The 23955-nt window shown below is 45.9% G+C and overlaps 1 protein-coding gene and 1 pseudogene across 1 annotated transcript; one reads left to right on the plus strand and one right to left on the minus strand.

Moving 5' to 3' along the window:
- Positions 1-484: 484 nt before the first annotated feature.
- On the minus strand, positions 485-22823 carry CASC3 (CASC3 exon junction complex subunit). Its single transcript, XM_021067024.2, has 14 exons — positions 22522-22823; positions 22118-22145; positions 21067-21104; positions 9604-9762; positions 9363-9514; positions 8648-8824; positions 7792-8477; positions 5633-5697; positions 4981-5095; positions 4640-4738; positions 4170-4384; positions 3428-3550; positions 3178-3241; positions 485-2205 (listed from the first exon to the last, which is right to left on the minus strand). The coding sequence occupies exons 1-13, from the start codon at positions 22750-22752 to the stop codon at positions 3218-3220; spliced, it is 2112 nt and encodes a 703-aa protein (XP_020922683.2). The 5' UTR covers positions 22753-22823; the 3' UTR covers positions 485-2205; positions 3178-3217.
- On the plus strand, positions 14412-14695 carry LOC146398136 (ATP synthase F(0) complex subunit f, mitochondrial pseudogene; annotated as a pseudogene).
- Positions 22824-23955: the final 1132 nt, after the last annotated feature.

Below are 23955 nucleotides of genomic sequence, written 5' to 3' on the forward strand. Positions count from 1 at the left end.
TTGGAGCTGGTCTTTGAACCGCCCCTCTTCACCTGTTCTAAGACTGCTTGGAGCGTCTTAAGACTGTGGTCCCTGATACTTGAGTGCCAGCACAACTTTTCCTTTTTGAGAGCTAGCTATTGGCACCTCTCCCTCTCCCAGGACCTGGCACAGCTGTACTGACATCTGGAGCATCACCTGGCAAAACTTACCAAACACTCAAGGCAGGCATGAGGGATACTGGATCTTCGTGTAGGTAAGCAGCATCTTACTAGTCTTTATGTCCCTGTCACTCCCAATCTAAGGGACCGCATATTCTGGTGGCAATGTGGTTAGGAAAGTTCACTGACAGGGAGTACAGTCACTTGTGGCCTTGTAGGGGTTCATCCCCTCTGGGCCTCCATTTCACAAGTCTGAGTTGTGGCTGTGACTCTAGGGAATCAGGGAGTCTGCTTCCCTTGCTCACAAATTAAGATTCATGCAATACACTGGCGAAGGAGCCAAGTTTACATGTCTAAATTTTATTATCTCCAAAGATACAATGGCAATCACATATGTGCACCCGTTAAAACAGTAACAAACAACAACAATACATGTGGAGAAATTCTTGCAACAAAACACAGTGGACCAACAGAGACAGCTGTCACAGTGTCTTAAGGTCTGGGAATCTGGGCATGCTGCCCATTGGCTTGAGGAGACATCTTCAGGTTTAAGGCAAAGGGAAAAGCCTACAAAAGGCACAACCACCAGCTACCCCTAGAAGAATCTCTCAGTCATTTCATGCTTGGGGGTTACAGCTTGAGTGCCTCTCTCCCCTCCCACCCCACACCTGTGACTCAAGAGTGGTTAAGCCAACTGCTAAAGAGAAGGAACAGAATTAGTGACATTACTTGGGGAGAGACACAGCTGCCACCTTCTCCCTCAGGTTCTGTAGAAGGACAAGGACAGTGGCCAAGTTACCCCTGGCAGACACAAGTGCTGCAGTAACATTCTGCAGAGGGGGCAGGGGAGTGGCTCAGTGCCAGAGAGGGAGGAAAAGAGGGAGGAGCCCTTACCCTGAAAGTGACTGGCTTTCTTAGACTTTAAGTCCAGGTGTGGTATCTTCTGTTTGCAAAGAGAGGAGTAAAACTTAGGGGAAAATAAGGTAGTAACATTTAAAACACTTGTAGCAGGAAAGACATGGAGAAGAGCAATTGCAAAGGACAAGGAAGACTGCCTGCTGGGTAATATTTGCCTCTTGAGAGATGCATTGGTCCACAGCAATGAGGGAGTGATAGAAGGGATGGAAAGAAGAGCAGAGCCCTCTAGTTCCACTTACCTCAGAGGCTGAGCCCCAAGGACTGTGTGAATACATACCCCTAAGGTGCAAAGGCTCCCACTCCACCTTCTTTTTCTCACTAAAGCATCTGGTTTGCCATCTTTCCTCACTGTTGAGACTTTGCCCTCAGCTGAGGACTGAAGCCTACCAGGGTACAGAGACTAATGGAGGCTCAGAGTCCTAAAAACCAAAGTCAAGAACAAGAGCTCCTACCAGACACTTTGAAATTTTCTCCACAATGGGACACTCTGCGCAGACAGCTTTGTTACCATAGGGTTAGAAGAGTTACGAGAGTCCAAGTGTACAATGACAAGGGCCAACCAAAAATGAAAGGCCAGCTCTTTGAACACTTGGTGGGGGAAGACTGGCCAGGAAATAAGTTCTCAATTATCTGGGATGCAAGGAAGAGCCAAAAGGGAAACCAGAGGAGCAAGCAAACCAGAGAATGAATTTGTTTCATTTAAAGGCAGAGACAGAGAAAAAGAGAGAGAGAGAGAGAGGGAAACTAAAAGAACATTAATTTCAGAACAAGAAGCCAGGCTTTAAAAATGAACACCTTAGAAAACAAAATAAACAGGAAGGAGCTTCCCTGGGAGCAGAAGACACGTGAATTTCCCAGCAGAAAGTGAAGATGAGCAAAAAAAACGTGGACTCCTAGATGTAGTCTCAGAAGCTGGGGCTGTCTGGATCCCGGCTCCTCTGAGCATAGCCAACTCAAGGAAAGACCGGAAACGGGAGGAAGTCCACTTGTTTCTCCCTTTCTCCAACAGAGCCTCTCCTCAGAGGAAGGTGGGGTCCTCCTCACTCAGCTGCTGGCTGGTAGGAGCCACCCTATATCCTTGAAGCCTTCCCGGTAGCAAACAGCCAGTTGTATTCTTCTTCTCTCCTGGGTTCTCACCTCTGTTGTCCTGACGGGGGTGGGAAAAGGGAAGAACCACCAAAGTGTTAGTGGGCTTTTTGGACATTTACAAACTACTTTCAAAAAGCCACATTCTTGGAAGTTCCTCAAGCTAGTATCCATGAGGATGAGGGTTTGGCCCCTGGCCCCACTCAGTGGGTTAAGGATCCCGTGTTGCGGTGAGCTGCGGTGTAGGTTGCAGATCCCGCAGTGCTGTGACTATGGCTGGCAGCTGTAGCTCCACTTGGACCCCTAGCCTGGGAACCTTCATACGCTGTGGGTGTGGCCCTAAAAAAAAAAAAAAAGCCACATTTCTAAATAATGTATTTTTTTTTTTTTTTTTGGTCTTTTTGCCTTTACGTGAGCCACTCCCGCGGCATATGGAGGTTCCCAGGCTAGGGGTCGAATCAGAGCTGTAGCTGCCAGCCTACGCCAGAGCCACAACAACTCGGGATCGGAGCCGCATCTGCAATCTACACCACAGCTCACGGCAACGCCAGATTGTTAACCCACTGAGCAAGGGCAGGGACCGAACCCGCCACCTCATGGTTCCTAGTCGGATTCATTAACCACTGCGCCACGACAGGAACTCCTATATAATGTATTTTTAAAGTAAAACCAAACAGCAGAACACAACAAGACCCTCATAGCCCTTCTCCTCCATGATCTTTAGAATTGGCTCTACTGTTAACTCCTCTCACTGAGATTTAGATTTCCCCTTTCTTCAATAAGGAATGCCCTCCTGCATTTCCTCCTTCCAGCTCCCACATGACATGCTGCCAAATTAACAATGGTTTCTACTCAACCCTGCTCACTGCATTCATAAAAGAAAGAAATGGGCAAGTGTGGGGTCTCCTCTAAGCCTCTCCCAACCCAAGCTACCCCATGATTACAACTTAAAGCATTAATTAGGTGATTGTTTGTTAAGCATGAACATTAGTTTTAAGAATGTTCTAAGAGTCACAGTAAGTTGTGCACTTACTTTCATATGATGTTAGATTTAAAATATTCAGACATTCACATTAACTGGAACCCCTGCTTACAACCTGAAATAATAAAGTTGGAATCTGTTATCAGGTGATTATATTAAAAAAAGGAGAGAGAGAGAGACCATTTTTCATAGAAACACACCCAGAAAAGGAGGGAAATCTGAAGGAAAAAAAAAGCCCGCCAATGTCATACGTGGCCTAAGCATCCCTCTTTTAGAGCTCCTTCCCGAGGAGCTCTCATACCTCGGGTGGTGGGGGCTTAATGGTGACCGGCTGGGGAGTCCTCCGGGGTGGGGAGGGCTTTGGCTGCACCTGCTGCTGGGCGGGGTTATAGTAGGTCACTCCTCCATACACCTGCGATGGGGCCTGGGACCCAGTAAGCAAGGAGAAAAAGGAATGAATTCATTCAAACTATGATGAACAGAAAAACATCATTCAGGTGCAAAAATAAGAGCACTGGGAATTTATAATTTTTTAAATCTTTAAGCTGTTCCCCTTTAAAATGAAGCGCTATTCATTTATGCCTTCATTTGTCCTAATACGGTTCCTATTTCTTCAAAGTACAGGCCAGCTTTCTTATCTAATTCCTACCATCAGCTGACAAACAGAAGAGACTGAGTTCAGTGGTGACACTCCAGATACCAGATGGTGTCAACCTGTTGGGAGTTAAACAGTACAGGGAGGGATAGGGCTAGTAAACAGAATACAGCTTTCTTATGCAGTTGACTAAACAGCAGACATGGCCTCCTAAGACATACCAAAACACTTGCATCAAACACCATTAAAAAAATGGAAGCGAATAAACAGATGCTAGCCATTACATAAATTGCATTTCCAGCTCTTGACCACAAAGAGGCATCCTGGTGCCACCTGCAAAGGAGTGGCATTGAAATGTTCTCTCAAATTCCTTGGGCATCCTCCCCATACTATATTCCTGTCTGATTTAAAGGATGTGTACCTAGGAAGATCTCATTAGCCATCTCACCTGTGTGTTGGGATATAGATGAGGAGGCGGTGGGGGAGGCAGTGCCCCTGGAGCATAAGGGTAACTGGGATTACCAAAGTTCATGACGCCTGGAGCAGAAAAGTAAGTAGGAGCAAGCAACTGCTGAGGTGGTGGCTGTCCTGGAGACATGGATACTGGTGGGGGATAGAGGCCTGGATTGGGCAGAGGTGCCGGTGTCTGGTGGGGATGTAAACCTGGACAAGGAGAGGAGAACAAAAATTGAAATGAAAGCTAACACCATTCCCAAGGGCTGGCCTGGCTGGACTGGTCAGCACAGACAAGCTCATGCTGGAAGTCCTCAGGATGGACCCAAGAGGGGCTGCTGCCCAAGCAGCCAAAGTGGCCAGCCTCAGAGCAAGCAGCATAGAGCTCAGGAGGATGAGGTTTGTGAAGCACCCAACACATATCCTCACGTACTGGAAGCATATAAGCAGAGGTGCAGAGCTTACCTGGGTGGGGTAGGTGCATTTCTGGCTGTACAATCATGCCCTGAGGAGGCAGTGGGGCAGGGCTGTCACCATGGGTATAGATTGGTCCCTGGAACTGCACTGTAAGATATCACATTGGGACTCTCATAAACCCTCACTCTTCACATCACATGGATAAGTCTCCTTGTCCCCCAAACTCTTGAAAAGATGTTCTCAACTTTCCATGTGAAGAAAACAGCAACCGGAAAATGTTTGTTAACTACTGTGAGAGGTCAAAGGAGAAATTCGGGAGGCAGGAGGCTGGTCTCTTAGTTCACGTCCCCCTGCCAAAAAAGATACCCCAACAGTAAAAATAAACTCACGGGGATCATAGTAATGTCCCTCCATGATACTGATGTGCACAGGAGGGGCAGGGGGCTCTGGCATAGGTCTTTGCCGTTGAGATGAGTAGCGTTTGGCTCGCCCACCCTGGACACCCTGAAATAAAGAAAGAGGTCTGAGCAAGACTTCCAGAGGGCTGACTCTCATACCAAGTTCCACCCTTCTTTAGGTACCACAAAACCTGACTTGGTACATGGCAGTGTTAAAAAAGTATCTGCAAAATGAACTGAAAAACTAATAAAAAGCATCAAGATCTAAACCCAAACCTTGGACCCTAAATTTCTGGAGACCCAGATTAAAAGAAACATGGCAGGAGTTCCTGCTGTGGTACAAGGGGCACAGGTTTGATCCCCAGCCCAGCACAGTGGGTTAAAGGATCTCTGCAGCGCCAGGACACAGGTTTGATCCCCAGCCCAGCACAGTGGGTTAAAGGATCTGGCAGCTGCAGGATAGATGACAGATGTGGCTTGGATCTGATCCCTGGCCGGGGAACTCCATATGCCATGAGGCAGCCCAAAAAGAAAAAAGAAAAAGAAAAAAAAGAAATAAATATGGGAAACCCGACTTGGTTTAAACAGTGGAGAGGCCTGTGACATGCACCCTCCTCCATCTACCCTTTGCCCCCTTCTGTACCATTTCTTCCATCCGGTTGAACTGAGGCGGAGGTCCTGCTCCCATGTGCATGTGGTTGGGTACACCTGGAACACATCAAAACAGTCACCGCTGCAGAGCAGATAGATGTAAATGGGACTAAAGTTATCTCAAACAAGTGACAGGTTGAAGAACCCAAAAGGGGAATGGCTTTCTTCTTTTAAACTGACAAAATTCCTTTTAAACTATCTCTGCTTCCTGTCACGCCAGCATTGGAAATTTGCCCCCACTGCCTGCCACCTTAACATAGCAATAACAGCCTTTGAACATGAAAACAAAACAAAACAAAAACAAACCTTCAGGGAGAAAATGCAAGTTCAAAATTGTCCCATCAAATACTTCCCTGTACTGAATCCCTGGGAGATTATAATTAGCATATTACGCTATCAAACACAGTGAAAGACCTTAGCCCTAAAGTTTCTGAGTAACAGCTGGAAAGGGGAGGATGTTCTTAATCCTCCTGATTATTCCTGGCCACAGAGGTCTAGGCTAGAAGTATGGGAAGAGATGCTCCTCCGGCCAAAGATGACGCAGAACAAAAAAGCAATGTTTCAGAGACTGTCTTCCAATGATAATGAGGTACTGGTAGGAGCGTGTACTCCTCTGTCCAAAGATCAACTCCGGTCCAATTTTCCCTACCCTGGTTTTTGGTGTTCAAAAATCACATACACCAGAAAAGAATGCTGAAATCCCCAGTCCACATGAGGATTTCCCACCTTTAAGTTCAAGTTAGATTTCAGAAACTAAGGAAAAGATCATCTGATCTAACTGGAGGATAAAAAAGGATAAACGAGAGTAGAAGAGAGAGGCCCTAGTCTCTAGCACTATGCTGTCCAACATGATATCCACTAGCCACATGTGGCTATTTACATTTCAATTAATTAAAATTAAACATTCAGGAGTTCCCATCGTGGCGCAGTGGAAACAATCCGACTAGGAACCATGAGGTTGTGGTTTGATCCCTGGCCTCACTCAGTGGGTTAAGGATCCGGCATTGCTGTGGCTGTGGTATAAGCCGGCAGCTGTAGCTCCAGTTAGACCCCTAGCCTGGGAACCTCTGTATGCCACAGGTGCAGCCCTAAAAAGCAAAAAAAAAAAATTTTGTTTAGATTAAAAATTCAGTTTATCAGTCACTCTGGCCACATTACATGTATTTAAAAGCACGATCAGGAGTTCCCACTGTGGTGCAGCAGAAATGAATCCGACTAGTAACCATGAGGTTGTGGGTTCGATCCCTGGCCTCGCTCAGTGGGTTAAGGATCCAGCGTTGTCATGAGCTGTGGTGTAGGTCGAAGGTGCAGCTCGGATCCTGTGTTGCTGTGACTATGGTGTAGGGCAGCAGCTGTAGCTCTGATCTGACCCCTAGCCTGGGAACCTCCATATGCCGCCAAGTGCGGCCCTAAAAAGCAAAAAAAAAATAAAATAAAATAAAATAAAATAAAAGCATGATCATTACAGAAAATTCTACTGGCATTGAAGACTTAGGAAGTTAGAGATTAAGAGATACTTATCCAGGAGTTCCCATCGTGGCACAGTAGTTAACGAATCCGACTGTGAACCATGAGGTTGGGGGTTCGATCCCGGGCCTTGCTTAGTGGGTTAAGAATCCAGCGTTGCCATGAGCTGTGGTGTAGGTTGCAGACGCGGCTTGGATACCGCATTGCTGTGGCTCTGGCATAGGCTGGTGACTACAGCTCTGATTCGAACCTAGCCTGGAAACCTCCATATGTCACGGGAAGCGGCCTTAGAAAAGGCAAAAAGACAAAAAAGTAAAAAAATAAATAAAAATAAAAAAGAGATACTTATCCAAATTCAAATGCAGTTTCTGCCTTGAACCATTTAAATATTAGCTCAAATAATAACTATCCACTTTTTCTATAGAGAATGGTAAAGGAATCTACACTCAGGAGCTCAATATTGACGACTGATCAGTTAAGAGTAAGCAAAGCAGTGGGACAGCCTTGTGTAATAGCTAAAACTGCTCCAAGGTCTTTAACTGAATATCGCTATGAATCCATTTCTTGCGGTTAATGAAAATGAAGATACTGTCAAACACCACATCCCTGAGAGACATAAGTTTCATGCCCCTAATCTAATGATGCAAAGGGAAAAAAGCTAGTCACTAACCCTAAGGTACCTACCCCGAAGTTCTCGTGACTGCATGAACGAAGGCTGTCCTGGGGTCCAATTCTGTTCTGTTATATTTAGTTGGGCCACGTCTTGTTCAAGTCCACCGGTAGTAGAATCCACTGGAGCCTCCCAGTTTCCAGTCTTAGCAGGTGGTGGTGGTGTGGTTTCTGGGACTGGAGGTGCTGGGGTCAGCCCTTCAGGTGGAGGCGGGACCTCCTCTGCAACCTTGACTGCATCTCCAGCTTTGATTCTGGTTCTTCTTGCCCGGGAATAGGATTTCTTTTCAATAGGCCTGTCAGGGGCCGGAGGTGTAGTGTCAGGAGCAGGATTTGGTATCTCTGGGGCTGCCTCTTCCTTCTCAGGACTGTCAAGCACTTGAGTGTCTGTTTCTGGAGATGGATCCCTTACAGGACTCTGCTCCAGGCGCCGTGACCGGTAACTAGTCTCATGTTTAGCAGTCTCACCAGACCGGCCAGCATGCTGCCCACCAGCTTCCACAGGCCTAAAACCAGCACGACCTTCCTTGAAGCCCCCGGATCGAGAGTAATTCCTGGGAGCAGACATGCGGCCAGTACCTGCAGCATTCCTGTTGATAAATGTCCTTGGTGGCAGGGTGCCCCCAGGACCCTGGTGGCGATGGGGCTTATTTGGCCGCTCACCAATCCAGCCTTGATCTCTCTGTGGAGGACTCCCAAACCTGAACAAATGGAAAAGTGAAATAACGAAAGGGGCCACTGAGGTATAAACTGAGGGTCAGGAGATTCTGCATATTCCTCATCCATTCAATTATGGGCTGGACTGGCACCTTAAAAAGCAGAGCTTTTTTTCCTGCAAATATCAATAGTGTAGGTTCCAAAAGTTCCTTACCTGGGTTTCCGAATTCTTCGGGGTTTGATGTCATCAGGATTGTGAGCTGAGCGGATGTCATAGCCATAAAGAGCGATGAGCTCCTGTCGGGACTTTGGAGCCTGCTCATCTTCCCGAAACTTGTCATGCTCCCAGCGACCCTCATCCTTCCAAAGCTTTCGCTGACGTCCCTTGGGTCTGGTTGAAACCAGGGAAAAGTGTCTCAGGTTGGCAGACTCTACCGAGTGAAGATGTTCATGAAATAAACAGGGCTGGGCAGGGAAACAATAGGAACTCAGGTAGTCTCTCCATCTTCCCAGACAAGTTACACAAAACGGACCTTTCAAAAGCAAGAGTGAATCACAGCACCTCAGGGCCTGCTGGGCTCCAACGTAACAGGAATAGAAACGAGCAAAGACTTCACTTCAAACTACTTCAAAGTACTCTGGAAACACCTCTATCCTATAAGGTTGCCTAGCCAGGTATTTCATATCCCAGAAGATTGAGCCTCAGATTAAAGAAGGCGGTGGAGATGTGGGTTTGGATCCCAGCTCCGCCACCAGAGTTCCTAAATATTCTAAGCTTTACTTTCCTCATTTGTACAAGAAGGATAATCACAGTACATACCTCAAAATGTTGTGACTCATAAATGAGATTATACAGGTTAAAACACTTAGCAAAGTGCCTGGCATGCAGTAAGCACTGAACACGTACTAACATACTACAGAGCTGTTACCTGACTTCCTCCTCCTGAGTCTGCCCTCGAAGATCATGCTCAAAAAAGAGCCCTTTCCGGGGTATGTATGCTGGGTTCTTCCGATCTTCGTCATCATCCAAATGTTTAGGGCCCTTTTTACCAACTTTGTTCTCCACAGGCTCTGTGCTTTCCTGTCAGACAGATAAAGGGCTCCTTACTCACTCCAAGGTTAAGAGCGCCTATTCTAGAACCCAAATGAAGGCCTTCGGTGGGTACTAACCTGTCCATCCCCACTCTGCCTCTCTCCAGTCACAGTGCCTTTGGAGTCAGGCTTTTCTTCTCCTTTCTCTTCCTTTGCTGAGGAATTAGCAGCATCATTGGCCTCGGATTTCAGCTCCACTTTGGAGTTTTCCTCTTCACTATAATCTCCTTCATCACCCTGAAAAAAAATTTCCCTGTCAGCTACGGAAACAATATCTGGACAGTGATTTTTTTTTTTTTTTGGCCACACCCACAGCATGGAAAAGTTCCCAGGCCTGGATCGAACTCCAGCCATAGCTGTAACAAAAGCAACAGCAATGACACCACCAGATTGTTAACCTGCTAAGCCATGAGGGAACTCCTGAATACATCTGAAAATTTTCCAAAACAAACAGAACAAAAAAGAAGGAGTTCCCATTGTGGCTCAGCAGATGAAGAACCTGACATAGTGTCTATGAGGATGCAGGTTCAATCGCTGGCCTCACTCAGTGGGTTAAGGATCCAGCATTGCTGCAGCTGTGGCATGGGTTACAACTGAGGCTTGAGAAACTCCATATGCTGCAGGTGTGACCAAAAATAAATAAACAAGAAGTTTTAAAATAAAATTTTCCATTTTTTTTTTTTTTTTAAGGGCTACACCTGCAACACACGGAAGTTCCCAGGCTAGGGGTCGAACTGGAACTGCAGCTGCCAGCCTACGCCACAGCCACAGCAGAGCTATGGGCTAGGAGGTAGGTTTAGAGACCTGTAAAGACACAAAGAAATGGATTCAAGGGAAGATGGTCTGGTCCCCAGTGGTGGGTTAACACATCAGGGGACCAGTGATCCTCTGCCACCTGGTAGACGCATGTGCCGTGGTCTCTCATTCTACCACTGGGTCTGACACTCAATCTGTACCAGACCCTCTCCTAACTCCAAGCCCAGGATGGTTTCAGGAACCTGACCAGAAAGACTCTCTGTGAGATTCCTGATGAAGGGAGAAGCTTTCAAGCTGTTTCTGACCTTTTTTCAAACAGGGTCAAGACTGCCTGACTGGCCCCAGACAAGCCAATTAAGTCCCCTTCCCCTTTATTCCTTGCTTCATATCAGGATATTTCCACCTCTAAGTGTTTTGGGTGAGGATTCTCAAAAAGGTGACACTTATGAAACCCAGAGAATTGAGAGACTGACACCACACTATGAGAATGAGGGCTTTACCTACAGCTTTTTTTCTTTTTTTTTTTTTTTTACTTTTTAGGGCCACACCCTTGGCCACATCCCAGGCTAGAGGTCAAATCAGAGCTACAGCTGCTGGCCTACATCACAGTCACGGCCAATGCAGGATCCGAGCCGCATCTGCGATCGACACCACAGCTCACGGCAACACCGGATCCTTAACCCACCGAGCAAGGCCAGGGATTGAACCCACATCCTTATGGATACTAGTCAGGTTCGTTACCTCTGAGCCACAACGGGAACTCCCACCCACAGCTTTTCTTTCCTTGGGCCTATGTTCCCTGCAGGTTCTATAGCAGAAATTCCAAGAATCTTCACTGGTGTTTCTGAGACCTTAATTTACTATTCCCCTCTCCTGACACTCCCTCCCCACACCAAATTCAGATATCTTAAAATAGTATCAGCATGATTAATGAGAGAACTTTGTTTTATGCGCTATCCCACTAGTCTATGTCAAATGAGGCAACTCTTTTATTCTAAATGAGAAACTAATTTTGTTTCCTGGGCAGGACAGAAAGATACAAGTAACACAGTGCTGAGAAGACTCCAAATTAGAGTCCAAGCTTGGTCTAACTGAAGCCAAGGTACTACCCTAGGAGCAAGCTTCTTTGACTGTGGGCTGGCGTCAAAACCCTTTTCCAGAGACAAACTCCCCTACTGCTGACTCCTGCAGTGAACACCCTTCCCAATTTGAAAGCCTAGCTCTGCTTCCCTGGCAGAATTCCCATGCAGAAGTTTTAGCTCATTTTTCCATTCCCCACACATTTCAAGAGTAAGAGGAGGAGTTGGTATCTTCCTCATCTTCAGTGTCTCTTCCAGGTCTAACTCCTCCACCTCATTTTATTTTTTTTTATTTTTTTAAATTTATTTATTTATTTATTTTTTTGTCTTTTGTCTTTTGTTGTTGTTGTTGCTATTTCTTGGGCCGCTCCCGCGGCATATGGAGGTTCCCAGGCTAGGGGTTGAATTGGAGCTGTAGCCACCGGCCTACACCAGAGGCACAGCAAAGCAGGATCCGAGCCGCGTCTGCAACCTACACCACAGCTCACGGCAACGCCGGATCGTTAACCCACTGAGCAAGGGCAGGGACCGAACCCACAACCTCATGGTTCCTAGTCGGATTCGTTAACCACTGCGCCACGACGGGAACTCCCTCCACCTCATTTTAAATTCATGCTCCTCCGAAGCTCTTATACCTAGCTATACAGGTATCCCCGGCTTCTCAAAAATTTACTTTACACCACTTTGCATTATGAAAGACCTACATTAGTGCCTGTTTTTCAAAAGAAATTTGAGGAGGACTTTTGTTTTAAGAAAAAAGGCAAAAGTGAAAATTGCACTCAGTGTTTGTTTTGCGCTGAGCTGTCATACAGGCAGCTCCGTACCCCAAGTAGAAAGAGTGGTACCACCAAGCTCCAGCCCTGGGAACTATACTCAGCCTCTCAGCATCAAGCTGTCATAGCACTGAACTGTCTGAGCATTCGTGCTTTATCTTGGTGTATTTTGTGCATTCTTTGGCAAGATGTGTCCTAAGGTAATTGCTTCTTTGCTTTAAGCCATTTCAGCCTACTAAAGCTTTCATGGGGGACATTCTACTATCAGACTGAGGGGGAAACCTGTACCCCTCTGCCTGGGCCTATCCTGTCATTGATCTGAAGACTCTGGCAATGAGCTCAGTCTTCACCTCCACTTTAGCCATCCACTTTCACGTACACACTTCAGACTAGTCTGACCTGGAACTGATACATATGTTTTCAAAGTGAACCTGATCCACTTAAAAAAAAAATCTTAAATACCACAGTCTTTGATCAAAGCTGCCACATGCAAAAGAATGAAGTTAGACTCTTACCTCATCTGTTATAGAAAAATTAACTTCAGAATGGATCAAAGACCTAAAATGTAAGAGCTAAAACTCTTAGAAGAAAACCTGACTTTGGCTTTGGCATGGATTAGCAGAAGCTTCTGAAGATATGACATCTAATGCACAAGCAACAAAAGAAAAAATAAATATATTGGACTTCATCAAAATTGAAACCTTGGAGTTCCCATAGTGGCTCAGTGGTAATGAACCTGATTAGTATCCATAAGGATGTGGGTTCAATCCATGGCCTTAATCAATGGGTTAAGGATTTAGCATTGCTGTGAGCTGTGGTGTAGGTCACAGACGCGGCTTGGATCTGGTGTTGCTGTGGGGCTGTGGTGAAGGCTGGCATCTGCAGCTCTGATTCAGCCCCTGGCCTGGGAACTTCCATATGCTGCTCATGTAGCCCCGAAAACCAAAAAAAAAAAAGAAAGAAAATAAAAAAAGGACAACCCACAGAATGGGGAAAAAATATTTGCAAATCATATATCTGAGAAGAAACTCGTGTCTAGAATATATAAAGAACTCTTACAATTCAATAATTTTAAAAACCCAATTAAAAAATGGACAAGGTTAAGTGAATAGCTACTTCTCCTAGGAAAACTGACCAAAAATGGCCAAAAAACACAAGAAAAAATGCTCAATATCATTAGTCATTAGCAAATTTGAAACCAAAACAAGATACCATTTCATACCTACTAGGATGGCTAGAATCAAAAAATCAAGACAATAAGTGCTGCTGAGTATGTGGTGAAACCAGAATCCCCATACACGGCTTCTGAGAATGAAAAATGATGCAGCTGCTTTGGAAAACAGTATGGCAATTTTTCAAAAAATTAGAGTTATCACATGACACAGCAACTCCATTTCTAGAGAAATGAAAACATACATGCACACAAAAACTTGTACGTTAATGTTTATAGCAGCATTACTCACAGTAACAGCAGCCCTTCCACCAACAACCATTCTTTTTTTTTTTTTGAGGGCCACACCTGCAGCATATGGAGGTTCCCAGGCTAGGGGTTGAATCGGAGCTGTAGCCGTCAGCCTATACCACAACCACAGCAATGCGGGAGCAGAGCCAAGTCTGCAACCTACACCACAGCTCACGGCAATGCCGGATCCTCAACCCACTGAGTGAGGCCAGGGATCAAACCCACAACCTCATTGTTCCTAGTCAGATTCGTTAACCACTGAGCTATGACAGGAACTCCCCACAATCATTCTTAATATCTCTCCTTCTATTTCACAAGGAAAACAAAACAAAGAAAGAAACACCAGCTTCCTCCCTATACACCTTTCCTTCCCACCTCTCTATAATTACTGTGGAAGATTTTTTGTGTGTGTCTTTTTAGGGCCACACCTGAGACAAATGGAGGTTCCCAGGCTAGGGGTCAAATCAGAGCTGTGGCTGCCAGCCTACACCACAGCCACAGCAACGTGGGATCAAAACTGCATCTGCGACCTACACCACAGCTCACAGCAAGGCCGGATCCTTAACCCGCTGAATGAGGCCAGGGATCGAACCTGCGTCCTCATGGATACTAGTCAGATTTGTTTCTGCTGAGCCATGACGGGAACTCCAGAAGATGTTTTTCCTGTCTGGTTCCTATTGCTTCTCAAGGACACCAGTACACTTACTACCTACCTACCCCCCTCCCTTTTCTTTCTCTTTCTACTCATTTCTTCATTCCTCAACCATATTCGATTTTCCAACTTAAAAAATAACACCAGAGCCAGGACTGTTGGCATCAATCATGCCCCTGCAAGGGAAGAAGCTTCTGGATATCAAATATGGGAGCCCCTAAGGTGGATACTGATGCAGGATTTTACCCCCAAAGGCAATGCAGGAACATTTCAAAGAGGTTATAGCCTGTATTACAACGAATATGTCAATGTGAACAAACAGAGCATTGCTGGGCTTTCTATGGTGATTCTGCCTTATACGCTTCTCAACTACTGTCATTCTGACAAGGAACTCAAACATGAGCGGCTGTGCAAGTACCACCGAAGAGGGCGCACCCTGCATTCCTGACCTGGACCCTTGCCTGGCACCCCTGAGTCCTTTCATATCCTAAGGAGAATTAACATTCAATAAAAGATGACTGGTAAAAAAATAACACCAAACCCTCTCTTGACTTCAGAGCCTTCTTTCTAGCTAGCTTCCCTCTAGCTTCCTTATGGAAGTCCTAGTTTCTTTGAAGAATTTTCTTGGAGGATTCTGGGGAAATGGTAGCAGCATTTTTTTTTTCCTTTCCCTTTTAGGGGCACACCTGCGGCATATGGGAAGCTCCCAGATTAGGGGTCAAATTGGAGCTGTGGTTGCCAGCCTACACCACAGCCACAGCAACGTGGGATCCGAGCCCCCATCTGTGACCTACACCACAGCTCATGATAACACTGATCCCCAACCCACTGAGCGAGGCCAGGGACTGCAATCCGCATCCTCATGGATGTTAGTTGGAGTCATTTCCTCTGTGCCACAACAGGAGCTCCTTCAGCAACCATGGCTCTTTATTTAACCCAGGGATCAAATTTGCATCCTCATGGACACTAGGTTGGGTTCTTAACCCACAGAGCCACAGCGGCACAGTTTTTCATATCTTCAAATCTCCACATGAAATGGAAAAATCAAAATCAAAATCCTCCGGACAGCCGTGAGCTGTGGTGTAGGTCGAAGACTCGGCTTGGAACCCACGTTGCTGTGGCTGTGGCGTAGGCCAGCAGCTACAGCTCCAACTAGACCCTTAGCCTGGGAACCTCCATATGCCTCGGGTGCAGCCCTAAAAAGGACAAAAGACAAAAAAAAAAATTTCCTCTGGACAGCATTTACAACAAAACTAGGTCATGAGGTATCCCCCAGGCGCCAAAATATAAACATATAAGAATGAAGCATCAATAGCCACAAAATCTGCATCAGTGCTGGAGAAAGCAAAGAGCAATAAAAGAACCTGAAAACAGGAAAACCCTGAACTAGACAACAGGTATTCAACAGAAAGCAAAACTAAGAACTACAGTTGAAACCAGAAGGGGTTTTATGGTCTCCAACAGAATGTGAATTTAAAGGTCCTGCAATAAGGTCTGAAAGGGCTAAAGCAGTCTAACCCCTCTGAAATCTTAAAACCAATCTTGATTCCTGGACTCCCTTCCAAGACAGGGTCCAACATATAAAACTGTTGAGAAGAGAATCAAATTTTGTCCAGCTGAAGAGGGACAAAAGGAATGAAGGAAAGAGAAGGTCCAAAACAAATTAGAGAAGGGAATAAAAGTAGGAAATCTCAGAACACAAGCTCTGATTCGACCCTTAGCCTGGGAACTTCCATATGCCGTGGGTGCAGCCCTAAAAAAAATGTTTTAAAAAAAGAATATTACGTAAGGCATGAAAGAACACCAATCAGAATTAGAAAAATTCAAAAATGAAATGAAAAAACTCAGGAAGGTATTAGAAATTTTTTTTTTGTTTGCTTTTTAGGGCCGCACCTGTGGCATATGGAGGTTCCCAGGCTAGGGGTTGAATCAGAGGTACAGCTGCCAGCCTATGCCACAGTCACAGCCACGTGGGATCCGAGCTGCATCTGCAACCTATATACTACAGCTCATGGCAATGCCAGGTCCTTAACCCACTGAGCGAAACCAGGGATCAAACCCGCAACCTCATGGTTCCTAGTCAGATTTGCTTCTGCTGCGCCACAATGGGAACTCCCCAGGTATTAGAAATCTTTAAAAGATCATTTCAAATACAAATTCTGAAACTGGAAAGAACACAAGAGTTAATGAACACAACAATAATGCCTTATGAAAAATAAAAAGTGAAAAGAAAGAAAACATTTAAAAATGAAAAGGAAATGAAGGAACAGAATCAAAGGGTTAAGAGAGAAAGGGTCAAATACTGAAGATAGGAAAATAGTATTTGGACAGAAGTTCATAACATAGTGGAGAGCACATCTCATACCTGTGAGCACTGATCCAGAATGACCAATTCCAAGACAAATTCTAGCAGAATTTTTGGACCTTCAAGAAAATATACTGGAACCATCTATACAAAAATTGCAAGTGAGGAGTTCCTGCCATAGCACAGCAGAAACAAATCCAACTAGGAACCATGAGGTTGTGTGTTTGATCCCTGGCCTTGCTCAGTGGGTTAGGAATCTGGCGTTGCCATGAGCTGTGGAGTAGGTCGCAGACACAGCTTGGATCCCACCTTGCTGTGGCTGTGGCGCAGGCCTGCAGCTACAGCTCCAATTAGACCCCTAGCCTGGGAACCTCCATATGCTGTGGGTACGGCCCCAAAAAGACCAAAAAAAAAAAAATGCAAGTGATCTATAAGGGGAAAAAAATTAGGTGATCTCCAGTCAGTTTTATGTAAATAAAAAGCTCTGGCTCACATCGGTATTTTCCAGGTCCATGGAAAGAATTTGAAAAAAAAAACAAAGGAGAGAGAAGGCATGCTGAGCTGTACCATGAGTGAGCAACCATCAAAATCTTTTCAACTGATACACTGTAAAGAAAAGGAAGGGATGAAAGACTAACCTCTAGACTAAGAGATCAAATTTTAAGAAATAGCCAAGACTGGAGTTCCTGTTGTGGCCCAGTGGGTTAAGGATCTGGTGTTGTCTCTGCAGTGGCTCAGGTAGCTGCTGAGGGGCAGGCTTGATCTCCAGCAGGCACCAGTAGGTTAAGGATCCAGAGTTGCCGAAGCTGTTGCATAGGTTGCAGCTGCAGCTCAGGTTCGATCCCTGACCCTTAGGAACTTTCGCATGGTGTGGGTGCAGCCAAAAAAAAAGACACAGACAAGACTAATGTGCACTGTCTAGATATACACAGTTAGTAACCAAGGAGAAATGCAAGCAAGTAACAGATTTCTATGAAAGGCAAGATATCAAGTGTCTTTTCTAATCTAGACTAGTGTACTGTCCAACAAACTCTTTGGGATGATAGAAATATTTTTATCTGTGCACGTATGGCTACTAAGTACTTAAAAATGTGGCTATTACAACTGAGGAACTGAACTTTTAAGTTTAATTAATTTAAATAGCCACATTTGGATGGTGACTATCTTATGTAACGTGGCAGGATCACACCTCTCTCTTAAATTTCAGGTAATATATACTAGATGTTGCCACTTCAAAGTTCCATATTTTCCTCAATCTCAAAACATCCAAAACTTAACCCAACACTGTCCTTCCTGACATCGCCCTCCTGTGGTCCCACCATTCTCCAACCTGGGCATCCCTTTGACCCCTCAATTCCGGTTCCACATTCAACCAATCGAGAAGTTCTGTTAACACCACCTAGATCTCTCTCAAATCTATGTCTTTTTTTATGTCTTTTTGCCATTTCTAGGGCCGCTCCCAAGGCACATGGAGTTTCCCAGGCTAGAGGTCCAATCGGAGCTGTAGCCGCTGGCCTACTCCAGAGCCACAGCAACGCGGGATCTGAGCCGCGTCTGCAACCCACATCACAGCTCATGGCAACGCCAGATCCTCAACCCACTGAGCAAGACCAGGATCGAACCCACAACCCCATGGTTCCTAGTCAGATTTGTTAACCACTGCGCCATGACGGGAATTCCAAATCTGTGTCTTGTTAGTGCCACTGCCACTTCTTTAGGGCCTCATCACCCTCCTTGGACCATCCTAACATTGTGCTCTGCCTCCGGTCTGGCCTCATCCACAATTCAACCTTCACACTTAAGCCTCCAGCAGCAGCCTTTCTTTCTTTGCTATTAGAGTAACTTCCGAACTCATTTATACACAGAATAGTAAATTGCTACAAATTCCAAAATCACCAAACCTCAGTGATCACTCCATACTGCCTGGCAGTCTTTCTAATGTTTCCGTTCTCTAATGACTACTGTAAACACTCACTCCAAGTCCTCTCATCTCCCTTTTACTCTCTGTAGACAACTTTACTGCTGACTTCAGAGAAAATAAATCATCTCATCAACCACATCCTGCCAATGCCATAGCCTAAATAACTTTCAGTGCTGTCCACCTTTATTTTCACTGCCACCACTCCATGGCGTGCCATACTTACTGCTTTCCTAGACTTCTACAATAGCTTACTTAAGTAGCTTTTCTGTCTCGAATCTTGCTATCAGATCAACTTCCCCACTGCACACAAAATAACTCATAAAAATAGAAACTGTCAAATATTACTGTGAATAAACGGCAACCTGGGATCTCAGCATATAAATCCGAGTCTTCCCTCCCTCTGCAAGATCCTGTTTCAGTAAGATTGTTTCACGTAGGTGTTCCTTGGATCTGAAGTCTAATCCACATCACACTCCTGTTTAAAATCCTGTTATGGGAGTTCCTGCCCTGGCACAATGGGTTTAGAACCCAACTGCAATGGCTCAGGTTGCTGTGGGAGCATAGGTTTGAGTCCCAGCACAGTGCAGTGGGCTAAAGGATCCAGTGTTGCCACAGGTGCGGCTTGGATTCAATCCCTGGCCCAGGAACTTCCATGTAGTGTGTGTGCGGCTGTAAAAAAATAAAATATAACACTGCTGTGCTTTTTTAATTCTGTAGAATAAAATCCAAATGCTTTTTCACCTGGCTTGTAAAGTACTTAAAGATTTTGACTGAGATTCCTCCTTTCCAGCAGTCATACTAAATTTTTCACATCTACTGACCATACGGTCCATCCTTTCTAGACCTTCTCCCATACGGCTCCCTCTGCTTAGACAATTCTACCTGGCTAACTCTGACTCATCCTTTAGGTCTCTGTTTGAACAATGGAACCTGTAAGCGTTTTTCAAACACCCTAAACCCAATCAGTTGCCCCTGCTATGTGCTCTCAAAGCGCCCTATGCTCCTGATACCATGGCATTTACCAAACATTACTGTAATTACTTGCCTGTCTATATTTTCCCCCTCTGACCTGGAATGTAAAGTCCCTGTGTCCATGTCTCTTTTATTCCAGTGCCTAGTAGAGCTCTTGGCACTGAGCAGGCAGTTAATAAAGAGAAAGAACAAGTAAGCCCTGCATGATTTAGTCCCTGCTCACTCATCTGCGTCTACTTCTGGTATCCATCCTGTCCCAACAATGTTCCAGCCACACCAAATTACTTTCAATCTTCTCTCCTGTCTCTGGGCTCCTGCAGCTGTTGTTCCTTCTGCTTAGAACATGGTTTGCCTGGCTAACTCAATTTATTCTTCCCTGACTGCTAAGATGGATTCAGCATCCAGCCATTAACACACTACTTAAGCCTATGCCCTAGCAGTTGTCGCCAAGTGCTATAATTGCCTTTATGTTTGTCTGACTTCCTTACTAACTTGAAAGATTTCTTTTTCCTTTTTCCCTTTTTCGGCTGCACCCAAGGCATACAGAAGTTCCCGGGCCAGGGATCAAATCTGAGTTGCATCTGCGACACACACCATGGCTGCAGCAATGCAGTGAAGCATTAACCCACTGCATCATAGTGGGAACTCCAGCTTTAAGACTTCTGAAGGAAAAATTTTACTATAATGTTCACTGCTACATCTCCAGAGCTTAGTGAAAAGTCTAATATGTAGTAACAGTTCTATAAAATTTGTAGGATGAGGAGTTCCCACTGTGGCACAATGGGATTGGCAGCATCTCTGGAGCACTGGGACGCAGGTTTGAGCCCCAGCCTGGCACAGTGGGTTAATGATCAGGCCACAGCAGCAGTACAGGTTGAAACTGTGATTCAGATCTGATGCCTGGCCCAGGAACTCCATTTGCTGAAGGGCGGCCAAAAATAAAATTAAATATTAAAAAAAGAAAAAAAAAAAAAAAGAAAGAAACATTTGTAGGATGAAACTTTCATGCATAATCCAATTCTTCCTGCATATAAGTCCATGACCAAAGTCTAGAACTTCGGACTCTATTTAACGACCCCAGGAAACAAGTAGTCATTTTGATAGTGTCTCTAGTAGTTTATCCAGTCAAAACAAATTCCTAAAGGTTTGGCTCAGGGAAATTTTCTGTTAAAGACAGAAAACCTCATCGATCAACTGAGAAATATTTCTGACACAAACCACTTAGAATCCTACCCTTTTGAGGTCTCAGATATACTCAGAAAAAATATCCAACTGGCTGGCTTCACTACTTAGGCATCATAAAAAGGGACTGTCAAACATCCTCTGAAGGGCTTCGCTCGGGATGTTCGCATTCTCTTATTTAGAACCTTATTTTCTTTAAATAGGGTGAAAAGCCAACTGCTAACAGTGTAAGACATATAGCCTGAAGAGGCTTACACCAAGCTTCCCTTGATGTAACTAAACAAGACCTTTTATAATAGTTTTTCAGAAGCATAAACGAAGAAAAAATGCACAAGAGGAGGTCCAAGTAGGTCACGGTACTTTTGAACCACAGATGTGCACAGTTTTAAAAATACATTTTCCAACCTACACCATAGAAAAAAGAACCTATCACACTTACTTCTGAGTCTTCTGCACTTTCGTAATCAGAGAGAACAGCTGAAAGAAAACAGAAACAGATTAAAAAAAAAATCAACAGAAATTATTATAATTACATCTCTTGACTGCTTGTTGTGGGTGAAGTTAAAACTCTCATTTAATTCTGACATCAAAATTGGGTTGTGGTGGGGAGTTCCCGTCGTGGCGCAGTGGTTAACGAATCCGACTAGGAACCATGAGGTTGCGGGTTCGGTCCCTGCCCTTGCTCAGCGGGTTAACGATCCGGCGTTGCCGTGAGCTGTGGTGTAGGTTGCAGACGCGGCTCGGATCCTGCGTTGCTGTGGCTCTGGCGTAGGCCGGTGGCTACAGCTCCGATTCGACCCCTAGCCTGGGAACCTCCATATGCCGCGAGAGCGGCCCAAGAAATAGCAACAACAAGAACAACAACTAAAGACAAAAAGACAAAAAAAAAAAAAAAAAAAAAAAAAAAAATTGGGTTGTGGTGATCGTTGTCTAACTATAAATGTAACAAGACGTTCCCATAGTGGAGCGTGGAAACAAATCTGACTAGGAACCATGAGGTTGCGGGTTCGATCCCTGGCCTCGCTCAGTGGGTTAAGGATCCAGCGTTGGCGTGAGCTGTGGTGTAGGTCGCAGACACCGCTTGGATCCTGTGTTGCTGCGGCTGTGGCGTAGGCCGACAGCTACAACTCAGATTGGACCCCTCGCTTGGGAACCTCCATATGCAGCAGGTGCAGCCCTAAAAAGACAAAAAAAAGAAAAAAGAAAAAAAAAGCTACGAATGTAATAAAAATCACTGAGTTAAAAAAAATTCTGACATCAACCTATGAGGTAGATAAAATTATACTCCCCCATATGCAGAGACAATAGGTTCAGAGAATGACTTTCTCAAGATTATACTGCTAAAACGTATGCTCTTTAGCACTATGCTACCAAGAGCCTCTTTGTGGAATTCCTCCTCCCGCCCCAAATCCTTAAGTTTAAGAGGATGTCAATTGCTGGAAATAGGTGACCTACGTTTATGAGCAAAAAACTGTCACGATGCTACTTACCATCGCCCTCGATGCCATCTTCACTCTCCTGAAGGAAAAGAGAAGACATGGGTTAGTTCTGTGATTTCCAGAGGATGGAGAGTTGGAGACTGAATACAAAATGATTGCAAAGGGAGCCGAGGAAAGATACATCTTTAACAAACTGCGTCCGAGGAAGGTCCAGTCTATTCCCCTCCAGTCCCGATTACTGAATAAACATCCGCTTTCCATCCACAGCAGCTCTGCCCTCTTTCTAGACATCCCGACCCCTCCTATTCCCTTGGGGCTCCGGATGCAAACCGCACTGGGACAGCTCTCCCCTTCTCGAACACGTTACACCCCACCATCTACCATCAACTCCCAGCCTCCCATCATCACCTACAACCCGCCCCCTTTCCCGGCCCGCCCCGCCCGCACGCACTCACACATTCCGACTCCTCAGCGCTCTTGGCCCCCCCGCTCTCCACCCGCCGCAGATGAAGGGCCCCGACTCGGCCTCCGCGCTGGGAGGGCAGAGAGCCGCTGCCGCCGCCTCCAACACTGCCGCTGCAGCTCCCGCCGCCCCGCGCCAAGGAACTGCCACTGTCTGAGCCGGAAGCACCAGATTCTTCGTCCTCAGTGTCCTGCGAAGCGCGTTGCCGCCGCCGGTCCGCCATCTTACGGAGAACGGCCGCCGCTGGCCAGCTCCTTACGTACCGCGCCCGTCGCAGGGGCTGCCGGGAGGCTCGAGAGTCGGTCCCAGCATGCTTCACTAGTGGGGCTGGTCGCCCCTTTTCAGGGGGTGGGGCTGGAGGCGGGGCTGGCGCCCTGCGGCACGTTGCGGGCGAGTCGAATTGCGTCAAATAGTGCCGTAAGGGGGCGTGGCATGGTCCCAGACTTCCCCTGGGTAGGGCCCCGGGCGAGGGGAGCTGTGCTCCCGCAGCTTCCTCCGGCTCCTTTCCCGGCCATCTTGGGCTTTGCCAATGGATAGCGTTGACCTGTCACAGCTTCAGAGCGGCAATGCTGTTTCATGGTTTTCTTTTTCCATTTCTTGTTTCTGCCTACGTTTGAAGCAGATCGTTTTACTGCATTTGTTTGTAAAATCACGAATCAAGGTAAACCTCTAGAGCCGTAGTGCGGCATCAGATTTGTCAAACCAGTCCATTTTAAGCTAAAGGGTGGAAGAGAAACCAGTTGTCTGCAATGAAGCTCGAGGATTCAGTGTTGCAGCACTGCAATGTTATCCCTGTATTCTCATTTCCTCTTCCCTCGTCATGGGTCTTCCCACCCCAGCCATCACCTCTCCCAAAGTGCAAGCAGGTATAACTGTAATCTTACCAAGATTTTAGAGCCGATTTAAAAAGAGATAATCACAGGAACTGGAGTTGGTAAAACATCCTGATTTCCTTTTTGTTAAGGGTTGCCAGACGGGTAGATGAGGGAATGCTTTGGATTTGGCAAGACATTTTAAAGCAATGAAAAAAGGAGTTCCCTTCGTGGCGCAGTGGTTAACGAATCAGACTAGGAACCATGAGGTTGCGGGTTCGGTCCCTGCCCTCGCTCAGTGGGTTAACGATCCAGCGTTGCCGTGAGCTGTGGTGTAGGTTGCAGACGCGGCTCGGATCCCGCGTTGCTGTGGCTCTGGCGTAGGCCGGCAGCTACAGCTCAGATTAAACCCCTAGACCATGGTAACGTACAAGAATCTCTGGACCATGGTAACGTACAAGAAGCCTCAGCTAAGCTATTAGTGCACCTACAGGAGTGCACATTAATATACACCAGAGGAATTCCTGTTGTGGCTCAGCTGGTTACAAACCCGACTAGCATCCATGAGGATGCCGGTTCAAACCCTGGCCTGGCTCATTGTGTTAAGGATCCAG

This window comes from Sus scrofa, chromosome 12 (genome assembly GCF_054392235.1).
Source record: "Sus scrofa isolate SSC_HxYL_T2T_F1_AM1 chromosome 12, Sscrofa_HxYL_maternal_Yorkshire_Landrace_v2.0, whole genome shotgun sequence".
Taxonomy (NCBI): domain Eukaryota; kingdom Metazoa; phylum Chordata; class Mammalia; order Artiodactyla; family Suidae; genus Sus; species Sus scrofa.